The sequence below is a fragment of the Rhinoderma darwinii genome, chromosome 11, assembly GCF_050947455.1.
Source record: "Rhinoderma darwinii isolate aRhiDar2 chromosome 11, aRhiDar2.hap1, whole genome shotgun sequence".
NCBI classification, from domain to species: domain Eukaryota; kingdom Metazoa; phylum Chordata; class Amphibia; order Anura; family Rhinodermatidae; genus Rhinoderma; species Rhinoderma darwinii.
Window position 1 is genome coordinate 68,977,113 of NC_134697.1, and position 12,942 is coordinate 68,990,054.

Consider the following 12,942-nt stretch of genomic DNA (forward strand, 5'->3'; position numbering starts at 1 on the left):
CCTTCCTACGCCAAAAGCAACTTTTATATTAAATACTTTACATTTCCCTTTGCAGGATTTTCCTACCAGAACAATTGTGGGTGGGATGGGATATTTTGCAATAATTTTCTCTTTACATTCCAGACAGACAGACTTAACATTATTTTTTTTTAGGCGTTAAACATTTACAGGATTTGAAAATGCACATCTAACATTTATCTACAATTTTCAAATGAATATTATATATAAGGTTCCCCTCATTCTGAATCACCACATCTTCTCCATGAATATTCTCTTTTTGGTTAGCAACGTTAAAAAAAAAAGAAGAATATATATATATATATATATATATATATATATATATATATATATATATATATATATATATATATATATATAAACAACCACCACTACTTGCATTAAGTTAGTCTAATCGGGACTGCAATTTGATTTGGCAAAAAAAAAGGAGCTCAGTGTCTTCCACACACTGGTGGTGGTCATGCATGTCACTGCTACTCTATAGAACTTTTCCGGTAACTCCTCTAGAGTTGTATAAAGTCCCAGCATGAATATTCGATTGTTGCTAGATAGAAACTCCTCCTCAGTGTAGTCATGCTGTTGGGGGACTGGAGTCCCGAAGTTTTAACGATAGGTGTGTGTCCAAGCGCTTGGACCCATCGATATAACATTTATGACTTATTCATTGAGCATACTACACCACATAATTTATTTTTCCAAGATATGGAAGATTGCTAGATGGGAGTCATTGGTAAGCTTACTCGGACGACTTATAAAAAAAATAAAAATATCTATTCTTTTCATATTTATGTGCCTGAACGCTTTAACGACTTGAGGTTATTATCTAACATTTCATTCTCTAAGCCGCTATTATGTATCCTGACATGTTATTTTTCTTCCCATTCAATATTATCAACGGCTAGACACAAATATAAGTCTCCCATGTTGCCACCAGCCTTGGAAGCCCTTTCTATTACTCCTATATTTATTACTTCACCTCTACTCAAGAAGAGAAACATACCCAAAAGAACTGGTGTATCCAAAAGAATTGGGGTCTCATATCTACCAAGAAAAGTGTATCAGAGGTACAGCTACAAAAGCTGGCTGGTTATTAACACAGTACGTTCCTTCAGTGCTGAGAGGTCAGCAACTCTTCTCCCATGGTCTGACAACAAGTGCAAAGTGTGGAAATAAGGGGGGCTTGTTTGAAGTCATCACTATTCACTCCATTGTCAGATAAAGGTTAAAAGGAACTTATCACTTTTATATGTATTTTTTTTTTGTTCTTGAGCCATTATTTTTTTTAAAAGACTAAATAGAAAAATGTTATTATTACAATTTTTAATATACTAGGCTTTGCTATTAAGCATGCTACTATAGTAGAGGGATTCTAGAGATTCATGGTTCAATGGAAGTTGATGTACAATACTTACAGTAGAATTTTACATATACAAAAAAGAGAAAAAAATACTTAAAGGGTTTGTCCGCTTTGGACTTTCCATTTTTGTTAGAAGGGACCCCAATTGGAAGGTGATCACGGATTGTCTCACTGCTGGACCCCCTAGTTATCAGCTATAAACTGTGGGGGAACCAGGCAAAAAGGGTTTGACTTTCCTGCAGTGCCACCATACTGTAGATGACATGCATTACACCGTTCCCATAGAAATTGATAGTCTATGCATGTACATGACTGATCCTCCAAAGTAAGACACACTCTTTGTAGTCACTCTCCACTCTGGCTAATAAATAAGGGTATAAAATGGGGCACCCCCTATTATTTTAAGTTCAATTATTGATTCAGCTAAAACATGGATTTTTAACTTTGCATGATGTATGAAAAAGATAAATGCTCCAATATTATATTTGGATAAGCAAATTAAAATTTGTGCAAATTTTTGTTCTGTAAAAGTGATAATTTCCCTTTAAGGAGTTCAACTCAATTCAACACCTTGCAAGCACTTAAGGGTTTTGAGTGGAATACGTACTTCCTCATCATTTGTGTGCTCCTAGTCGTGTTTTCAGGCATCATGTTGAGAACTAAGCTTGCTCTTCCATTGCTTAGTAATAATGGCTAACAAAGCTGCTGACATTGTCCATTCAGTCAAGAAACTATCATTTCAGTCACTATCATTCTATCATCACGCCATTTCATAAGACCGCGTTGGGTCTACGCCTGTCATTATTTTTTTCTTGCAGCAGAAGAAGCTTAAAAGTTATACATCAACCAGTATCGGGAATCACAAACTAAAATCTATATTATATATTTATATGATATTTAACATTATAATGCTGCAATAAAGATTGCACATGTTAAAGGCTATGTACACCTTCGAAAGTGTTTTCTGTTTTTATTTTTTTACATTTTTTTTAAATGTCAGTGTGTTTGGTGCAACTTTCAAATTAGTTTTTATTAAAAATTATTTTTACTTTTTGAGATACAGCTGCTTTGTATACTGTGTACAGAGCAGCTGTATCGTTCGCTAAGACTTGAATCCGTCAGGTCCACGGGACTGACAGGTTCAATGTCAGCGGGTCTTGCGTGTCTCTAACATGCAGGATCCACCTGTAATCTATCACATCCATGTTATGAACTTAGATGTGATGGATAACAGGTGGATCCTGCTTTAACTGAACCCGTCAGTCCCGCGGACCTGACAGGTACAGGATTCAGCGAACGATACAGCTTCTCTGTATACAGAATACAGAAAAGTTGTATCTCAAAAAGTAAAAATAATTTTTAATAAAAACTAATTTGAAAATTGCACCAAACACAATGACTAACATTTGTGTTAAAGAAATAAATTTAAAAAAAAAACACTTTCAAAGGTGTACATAGCCTTTAAATGCTATGTACACCTTTGAATTGTTTTTTAAAAAAAATTAAATAAAATGTCTATCAATGTGATTCGTTCAACTTTCAAAATACTTTTTATTAAAAATTATTTTTACTTTTTGAGATACAGCTACTTTGTATCCTGTATACAGAGCAGCTGTATCACACACCAAGACCTGAATCTGTCAGCTCTGCGGGACTGACGGGTTCAGTTAATGCAGGATCCACCTGTAATCGATCACATCTAAGTTATAAACTTAGATCTGATCGATAGCAGCTCGATCCTGAGCGTCAGAGACACGCAGGACCCCCTTACACTGAACCCCTGTCTGTCCCGCAGACCTGACAGATACAGGATTCAGCGCAAGATACAGCTGCTCTGTATACAGGATACAAAGCAGCCGTATCTCTAAAAATAAAGATAATTTTTAATAAAAAGTATTTTTAAAGTTGCACCAATCACACAACATTTTTATAAAAATAGTTATAGATAGCCTTTAAATCTAAATAATAGGTAAATGTTAATCATATGTTACATAAATAATAGTTGTCAATTCTTCTATTACTTTTAAGATTCTGTACAACCCTAAAAGAACATCAGAGAAGGGGTCCCTCGCTTCGGACTTCCCTCTATGAACCAGGGAAAATGGCCACTAACAAACAGCCGCTCTCACTGTATTACATAGATCGCCATTCTATTTCTGCAGCAGACACTGTAGTGGAAATCTATAGCCAACAGCAACTTCTCTCTCCTCACTGCCAGAGATAGTAAAAATGGCTTCTTTATGCTTTCTCTAAACCTCCAATAAGCCTCTCTCACAGAATACTTACTTTAAACCTTAGTATTTTTATGGTCAGGGTAGAGCTGCAGAAGGCATGGTTACTGATGCCCAGATGGTCGTCAACACTGGGACTGCTAGATTAGCTGCACCGATGACTGATCTCAAGAGTTTACGCACCATAGAGGCAGCCCATGTGGCTGCTATGGGGCCCTGAGAGAGAGAAGGCCGATCCCTGGTTGGTCCCAACCCCTTTGCTTTTGGATGGCACCTGTGCGGGACACCCTCTGCAAAAGAGCAAAAAATGGCTTGGGGAATTGGTCCAAGGGTCAAGTAAAGTGGATGGAAGCGAAACAAAGACCAAACCCCTCTGTCCTGTGTAAAACTATAATGGGGGGGGATCAGTTTGTTGTTAGTTATGAAGCCTCCTGTGTATCCAGAATCAGTAACACATGATGGCTAGAGTCCAATTTACAGTCCACCTTGAATGTTTTGTTTTTGGCTGACAAATATCTTTAAATTCTGAGCTTTTTTCTCCAACTTCTAATTTAACATTTCGGATGGAACTTCTTTCAAATGCTCCTCTTAAACTTTCCAAATCCTCTCCTGAAAGATTCTTATAAAGCATAAGGTGTATATTTCCTTTGACTAAATATAGAAATAAGCAGGAATAGCGCATGGTCTGTTGATAATGTAAAAGGTTGGCTCTGGTGGACACAATGTCACCATGAAACTTACTAGATGGAACTGTAACATGTAAAACAGATTATCATCCTATAGATTGTAGGACAAAGTCATTTCAGCTATAAAACATCTTTTTTTTGCAGATATTTCCTTTCGAGATATAGAGTATAGAGATGATTTTGTAAATATTATGCAAGGTTTGTAGTGGGATAATGTAGTGTAAGTTGCTATTTGTAAGTTTGTCTCTTTTGTCAATGTGTGAGAAAATCTATTTTTATTTCATTGCTTTGTTCGATAAAATGGACAGGTTGGTAAACCCCAAATACAACATACTAAATGCTGTATTCACGTGTGTGTATACGATATCTGGAATAAACCTGAAAGGTAACAGACGTCGTCATTCTTTCAGCTAGATATGGTCATTTGCTTGAGGTTGTTTTTTGTGACTACTTCTAATGCATTTTTTTATACAAAAACAGATTGAAAATGCAGAATATATGGTAAATAAGGAGAAGTATAAAGGGTCTAGAGATGAATATAAGGGTCTGCACTACAATGTAACAAAGGTGAACTCTTGTTCTTTTTTAGCCTTCATCAGCAAGCGTCCTTTTCTTCCAGCTACCAGTCAAAATTAAGGTATTGGCAAAAACAGTTTTTCAAACTAATGTTAAAATAGAAGTGTAAAGTTCTAATCAAAATAGTCCTGTTTTTTGTAAGGTCTGTTGCAAATCTCCATGTACAAGACCTTGTGTTAAATATGGTAGAGCTATTGTAGCATGCGTGTGATTGAGACTGATTCTATATGTAAGCTCTGTAGTATCGTCATTTAACCCCTTAACAACATATCACATACACGTATGCAGCAGCCATTAAGGGGAAGTATGGAGCGGGCTCATGGGCTAAGCTTGCTCCATACTTAGCGGCTGTGTAATACAGCCGACACCTCACTGCAACAGGCGGAATCAAGGACTACTTTGATTCTGCTCGTTTAACAGCTTAAATGCTGCTGTCAATCATTAGAATCAGGGAAGAGGCCCATTCCGATGTGCCATCGGCCCCCCCACGACACAATCACGTGGTGCTGATGGTCGTCATGGCAGCCTCGGGGCCTAATGAAGGGTTTTAAAGGAGACTGTCAGTATAGCGATATACCGCAATACATTAGTATTGCAGTATATCATACAAATGATCCAACGATCACTGGTTCAAGTCCCCCAGGGGGACTAAAGAACAGTTAAATAATGTTTTTTTTAATGCTCCAAAAAAAAAAGCCTCCCATTGATTTCAATGGGAGGCAGAGGCGTTTTTTTCCCCTCGCGGGAAAAAAAGTAGCATGTCCTTTCTTTACGCAGTTGCGTCTCTGGCAGCAAAAGCGTTATTTGCGGCATTTTTTGCCCGCTGTGCTCAGTGTGCTGAATGTGCTCAATGCAGGCATGTCAAAGTTCCTGAAGGAATTTTGAGGCAGATTTTTTTCTACCTGCATATAGTCAGTGTGAACAGGGCCTAAAAGTATTTGATTTTATTGCTGTTGTCTCTTTTATTGTTTAAAATACATCTGTAATCTAAGGCAAATGTGGACACAGATTATCAACATCATTGCCAGTAACCCCTTAATGTCCAGGCCATTTTTTGTTTTTTTTCATTATTTTTTTTTCCCTCCCCGCCTTACAAACGCCATTACTTTTTTATTTTTCAGTTGCCATATGAGAGTATGGTTTTTGTCAGCTGGTGTTGTCTTCTGCTGGACCACCTTTGGGGCCCATTTATTGCATGTCAGAGCCTCAGCCCATTAGAGTTTTCTCTAATACTCTGGAGGGCTAGTCCGACCAAGACTGTAATCTATATGTTTGTCCATTTCTAGTTGTCGCATCATGCGCCTTTTTTCATCTAAAATTTTACTATAAAATGCAAAGTTTTTATTTGTCTATGTTCTGTGTGCTACATTCAAGTAAAGTGTATCTAGTAGAATATGTTTTTTAACCCTAAAGAAAAGTGAAGTGGTGAGAATCCCCCCCCAAAAAATATTAGGTGACCATTGTCTAAATATATGGAAACCTGAATAGACCATAAATACAATTTATTGCATTGACCGTGACCAATACATTGAAAATACAAACCACCATGAATTGCTTTTACACTAGTGCTCCACGATGTATAACTGCCCATGAATCTGTGATGTTTAGCTTACTTATTTGGTATGCACAATCTGATTAGAGGTCTGTAGATCTTTACTACTAAAATAGTAGCCATATGCAAACAATCATATAATGTGTACAGGCAGCTGTAGTCTGATCTGATTGTCAGCTATGGATTTCGTGTTCGATTCTCATCAAATTCTATTGCGCCTCACAATGTTTAATATTGTTATTTGCTTTTAGTTCTTCTAGCCAAGCTTATTCTTCAGTCACATCTGCCAAAGGTCCCACGCCTTATGGAGGGTACAATGAGCCACCAGCTGCCAAGCCTCGAGTAGTAACCACTGCAAGTATCAAACCATCTGTCTATCAACCAAGCCAAGGTAAGGAAATGCCAGATCAGCCAAAATGAGATTCTGCAATAATGCTTATAAAATTGCTGTCCTCTCCAGTAATTAAAGTGTGAAGCTGAGGTCAATATATTGTACCTGACATCAACCAGAATGTGTAAGAAATTATATCAGAATACTAGTTAAAGAGGTTGTCTCACCACAGATAACCTCTTTTATATAGGAGGCAATCTCCCCGGATTCGACTGCCGACATCCCTGGTAAACAGCTGATTTTTCCGGGAAAAGCAGCGGCCAGACAATGTAGTGTAATAAAAGAGAGAGCAAAAAGACACGGCGCCAAAAGTAGCGGAATCAATAGATAAGGGAGCAAAAAAGGTACATAAGTGCTCACCTGCAAAGTAGCAAATTACCGGCATGTAATTTGTATGAATAAGCTGCTACCAATCCCAAACGCAAACTCTCATGGAGATGCCAATGTGATAGAATTGAAAATAGCAAAAACGGGAAAAAAGGCGCTGCTTGTGAAGAATAAACGGTTTAATGAATAATTACAGGGGATGCTACGCGTTTTGGCGCCGGACTGGCGTCTTCATCAGGCATGTCATAAAGATAAATAACACATGTATATATACCCAATAGCACAGAGTAAATGACAGACTGATTGGACAAGTTCAGACCAGCCTCCTGGTCCAAAAACCGCCAAAAAGAGCAGGTCAGAGTTCAGCAATTGTAAAATTAGTAAAAACACATAAAACAAAGCAATACATAATAAGAAAAGGGATAACAATATACTATACATGTGTTATTTATCTTTATGACATGCCTGATGAAAACGCCGGTCCGGCGCCGAAACGCGTAGCATCTTCTGTAATTATTCATTAAACCATTTATTCTTCACAAGCAGCGCCTTTTTTCCCGTTTTTGCTATTTTCAATTCTAATGTAGTGTAATGGATAGCTTGAGTCCACAAGAGCAAGAGCTGCTCTCACATAGCGGCTCTCTGTTCTGTCTCACTGAGGGGGCTATATGAGGTCCATAATAGGGTATGTGGACAGGGATTGCTCTTTTTATGAGAAAACTGCTTTGATTATCTAAACTGTTTGTGCATCTTCCAAGAATCACAGTTCCACATAGTACTATAAAAAAAAAGTGTTAAAACACACATATGTATATATATATATATATATATATATATATATCAGTGGGATTCAAAAAATTTTGTCCCATGATTTAAGGATTTGTTTACTATAATCAAACCACAGAAGCGACTAGTTATCCCCACAGTCCTAGATATTGCTAAGTCTGCTCTGTGCTTTAAATAGGACCTGTCACCTCTCCTGACGTGTCTGTATTGGTAATACCTGTATTCCCCATAATATAACAATTCTAGAGCATTTTTTCTTAAAATGTGCTGGGCTATACCTCTGTAATTCCTCCTAGAAAGGATTAAATTGACAACTTTGTGTTACTGGATGGGGGTTTGTCCCTGCACAGTCTGACACTGTCCAATCAGTGCTTACAGTGACAGACTGTAGGGACACACCCCTTTGACAAAGGGAACGGTAACCGAGTAAGGGCATGACCAGACGTGGCGGAGTTCTGCATACACTGTCCGCATCAATGCAACACAGAATCTGCATTGCAGATTCTGTTGCGGCTCTGCCTAAAATGGGCATTAAATTGATGCGGACTAGCCGTTGCGTATTGAGGTGAAAGTACTTTCCCTTCTCTCTATCAGTGCAGGATAGAGAGAAGGCACAGCCCTTTCCCTAGTAAAAGTAAAAGAAATTCATACTTACGTCCCTCTCTTGACATCCAGCCTGACCTCCCTGGATGACGCGGCAGTCCATGTGACCGCTGCAGCCTGTGATTGGCCTGTGATTGGCTGCAGCCGTCACTTGTACTGAAACGTCATCCCGGGAGGCCGGACTGGAGGAGGAAGAAGCAAGGAGTTCTCGGTAAGTATGAACTTCTATTTTTTTTTACAGGTTGATCTGTATTGTGATCGGAAGTCACTGTCCAGGGTGCTGAAAAAGTTACTGCCGATCGTTTAATTTTTTCAGCACCCTGGACAGTGACTATTTACTGACGTCGCCTAGCAACACTCCCGTAATTACGGGTGCACACTTTGACTTCTATGGGCCTGCCCGTGCCGTAATAACGGCCGTGATTACCGGCGTTTTTACGTAGTGTGCATTGGGCTTCAGTCTGGCTGTAGACCTAGAAATACATAGGTCCAGCCAGAATGAAGAAAGATCATGTTCGTAAAACAAATACGCTCCGCAGCACGCATAACATCTACATAACATCTGTGGACTTCATTGCGGAATTTTGACTCTCCATCGAAGTCAATGGAGAAATTCCGCAATGAGTCCGCAACAAGTCTGCTACACGTCCGCAACAACCAGTGTATGCTGCGGATACCAAATTCCGCACCGCAGCCTATGCTCCACAGCGGAATTGTCCGCAACGTGTAAACGAACCAAACGGAAAATGTGTGGAAAGCTATGGAGAAACATGTACGCAGCGGATTTCCGCAGCGGAATTCCAGAGCAATTCCGCCACGTCTGGTCATGCCCTAACAGAGTACAATGCAGAGTTATAAGAAGATGCTCCAGCATTGTTGTTTCCTGGGGAATGCAAGTATTTAATAAAACAGACATGTCAGGAGAGCTGACAGCTCCTCCGTAATCCTTTCATGACCAGGGGTTTTGGGCGATACCCAGAGCAAAATTTCATCCTTTGGCGGCGTTCACACGTAGTGTAAATGCTGCAGATTCTCCCCAACGTATTTTATTGAGAGGAATCCACAGCGTATTACAGTATCAGCAAAGTGGATGAGGTTTAAATAATCCCATCCATACGCTGCGTAAAAAATAGGCAGAAAAAATCGTTCATAAATTAACATGCAGTACGTTTTTTTAAAAATTCTGCAGCATGTCAATTTATGTTGCGGAATCGCTGGTTTTGTGTTGCAGGTTTTCCTTATTGAATTCAATGGGGAGGTAAAACCTACAACAAATAGCAGATGTTGCAATGTTTGCAGCAGAAAAGCTGCGATTCCATTGCAAACATCCGCCCTGTGTGAACATAGCCTTTGAGTGCCTGTATTCTGTCTAGTGACAGGCACCGAACAAAGGAAATGGAAAATATTTCTACGGTGTTGGATTTATTCGGTTGTCGTCAGGTGCAGTCCATAGAGAGCCGCTCCTGCTGAACGACACATCTGCATCCCATTAATAGAAGCCCATACTAGTGCACAGATAAAGGCAGAGATCGATCATGATTAACTGGAGTCACCAAAACCTTCACAGACTCACTGTGAACTATAAAGGTATGTTCACACGGCCTATTTTCGGCCGTTTTTCGGGCCGTGAACGCCCGAAAAAGGGCCGAAAAATAGGAAGCAGAATGCCACCAAACATCTGCCCATTGATTGCAATGGGAAAAGCGGCATTCTGTTCCGACGGCCACTTTTTTTACATGGCCGTTTTGAAAAACAGCCGCATAAAAAGACGGCCACGAAAGCGAAGTGCAGGTCACTTCTTGGGACGTATTTGGAGCTGTTTTTCATAGACTCTATTGAAAGCAGCTCCAAAAACGGCCGTAAAAAACGCTGCGAAGTGGCTTAAAAAAGTCTGAAAATCAGGAGCTGTTTTCCCTTGAAAAAAGCTCTTTATTTTCAGACGTTTTTTGCTGAGCCTGTGAACATACCCTAAGGGTATGTGCACACACACTAATTACGTCCGTAATTGACGGACGTATTTCGGCCGCAAGTACCGGACCGAACACAGTGCAGGGAGCCGGGCTCCTAGCATCATAGTTATGTACGATGCTAGGAGTCCCTGCCTCGCTGCAGGACAACTGTCCCGTACTGTAATCATGTTTTCAGTACAGGACAGTAGTTCCACGGTGAGGCAGGGACTCCTAGCGTCGTACATAAGTATGATGTTAGGAGCCCGGCTCCCTGCACTGAGTTCGGTCCGGGACTTGCGGCCGAAATACGTCCGTCAATTACGGACGTAATTAGTGTGTGTGCACATACCCTTAAAGTTGTTCAAAAAATGGATGTCTGAACTCAGTATTATAGGGCCAGCTTTAGTCTACCCATATTGTTTAAATATATTGTTTGTTTTTAAAAAATTGAAGCAAATATCTTTATTTTTATAGGTCTTATTTGGGGAAAAATGAGGAATACATAAAGTAAAAAACGACTAGTATGGAACATATAATAACGTTTTCTATTTTTGCTTTTACTTCTTTTAACATTGTCAGCAAATGTTACTTTGAGGGCTAAAGTTCTCGTCGGGTAGTGAGGCATTGACTGTAACATGCCACTTCCGTGGTACTTGTAACATTTGTTAAAATGGGGCAACAATAGAACAGATTAACTACTTTGTCAGGGATTAGAAAGTGTTGAAACATGCGCCAAATTTTGGTGTAAATTGGCGCACTGTTGATGTTTGTACCTAAATAGACACGTTTAAAAATGTTCTAACAAATAGGGCATGTAAACCTGTGTAGCTTGATCAAAATGTCACGTGGGTTAAATGCACCAATGTGCGCCAAAAACTGGCAAAAAATGTAATAAATATAAACCAAATCAAAAGTGGTATAATGAAGAAAAACATGTCTTAAAGGGTCATGCAAGATTTGCAAAATCATCAAGCATGCGCTACTGTGATAAATTTGGCGCATTTTGTGCCTACCTCGTCTAAGTTTATGGCAGCATTAATAAATGTGGGCTAATATTTTTTATATTTGGGTCGGGAGAGCTTCCACTTCATGACTTCAGATACATTCCACTAGGTGGCATACAAACCCATAAGTTTAAGTAGAGAACCGTAGAACTTGAATTTGACTACGTGAAAGAACAATTCTACCTCAACATAAAATTTATTTAAAGGGAGTAATTATTTTCAGCATATAATGACAGCCTTCTCCTATCCCTTTTAACAGAATACAGGTGCCATAAATAGCAGTGGTATTCTGCAGTCAGGAAATACAGCCAAGGAATTTTATTTCCACACCTGTTCTCCCCTATTCACCAATGGTCTTTGCTTGTAAAGAGAGTGTGAGTTGGCTATTAAATTTACATTATATGGACAAAAGTATTGGGACACACCTCTTTATTGAATTCAGGTGTGTTAATCAGTCCGATTGCCACAGGTATATAAAATCCAGCACCTCGCCATGCAGTCGCGTTTACAAATATTTGTGAAAGAATAGGTCGTTCCAGAGAGCTCACTGAATTAATGCGTGGTACTGTTATAAGACGCCACTGTTGCAATAATTCAGGAGAACGCAGGAACAATTTTCAGCTTTTCGGGTCACGGCGCATGGCAGGTAAGTGTTTAACATCAATGTCTTTTTTTCTCTTTGTAAACATTTATTGCAGGACTACACGTTTCAGGATCGGACAGATCCCTTCATCAGGTCCATTCATGGGTATAAATCTGATGAAGGGATCTGTCCAATCCTGGTACGTGTAGTCCTGCAATAAACGTTTACAAATAGAAAAAAATACATTTATGTTAAACACTTACCTGCCAGGCGGCGTGACCTGGAAAGCTGCAATATTTTCCTGCCTTCTCCAGAATGATTCGTTAACTCCGGGAAGAAGGGATTCTACATGAGGGATAGCAACGGGCGGTAGCCGGCATCCAGAGAAACTTTGCAAGCGACATTAATGGCATGCAGTAGCGTTGTGCCTATTCTTGCACAACTCGACTAGGTGAGTTGAAAATATATCGCAATGCGCTACAACAAAGTGTTGTAAACAGTGTTCCCTGTAAGGAGTGCCCTTTCCTCTTCTCCCTCTTTCTTTCCCTTCTACAACTATTGCAATAAGTTAGTTTGTAAAATTTCTTCCCTTCTAAATATTCCACGATCAACTGTGAGCGGTATTATTACAAAGTGAGAGTCTTTAGGAACCACAACAACTACACCACGAAGCAGCAGACCACGTAAAGTTACAGAGCGGGGTCACCGAGTGCTGAGGTGCACAGTGCATAAAAGTCGCCAACGCTCTACTGACTCAATAACTGCACAGTTCCAAACCTCCTCTGGCAATAACATCCGCACAATAACTGTGCACCAGGAGCTTCATGGCATGGGTTTTCCATGTCCGAGCACCCGCATGCCAGACTTACATCATCAAGC

At 39.6% G+C, this 12,942-nt stretch overlaps 1 protein-coding gene across 1 annotated transcript in view; it reads left to right on the top strand.

Moving 5' to 3' along the window:
• LDB3 (LIM domain binding 3) overlaps positions 1-12,942 on the top strand; it is a 157,199-nt gene that overhangs the window by 110,384 nt on the left and 33,873 nt on the right. Inside the window, exon 10 of the mRNA XM_075841714.1 lies at positions 6,686-6,811. Coding sequence (XP_075697829.1) covers positions 6,686-6,811 — 126 coding nt within the window. The remainder of the gene's footprint in view (positions 1-6,685; positions 6,812-12,942) is intronic.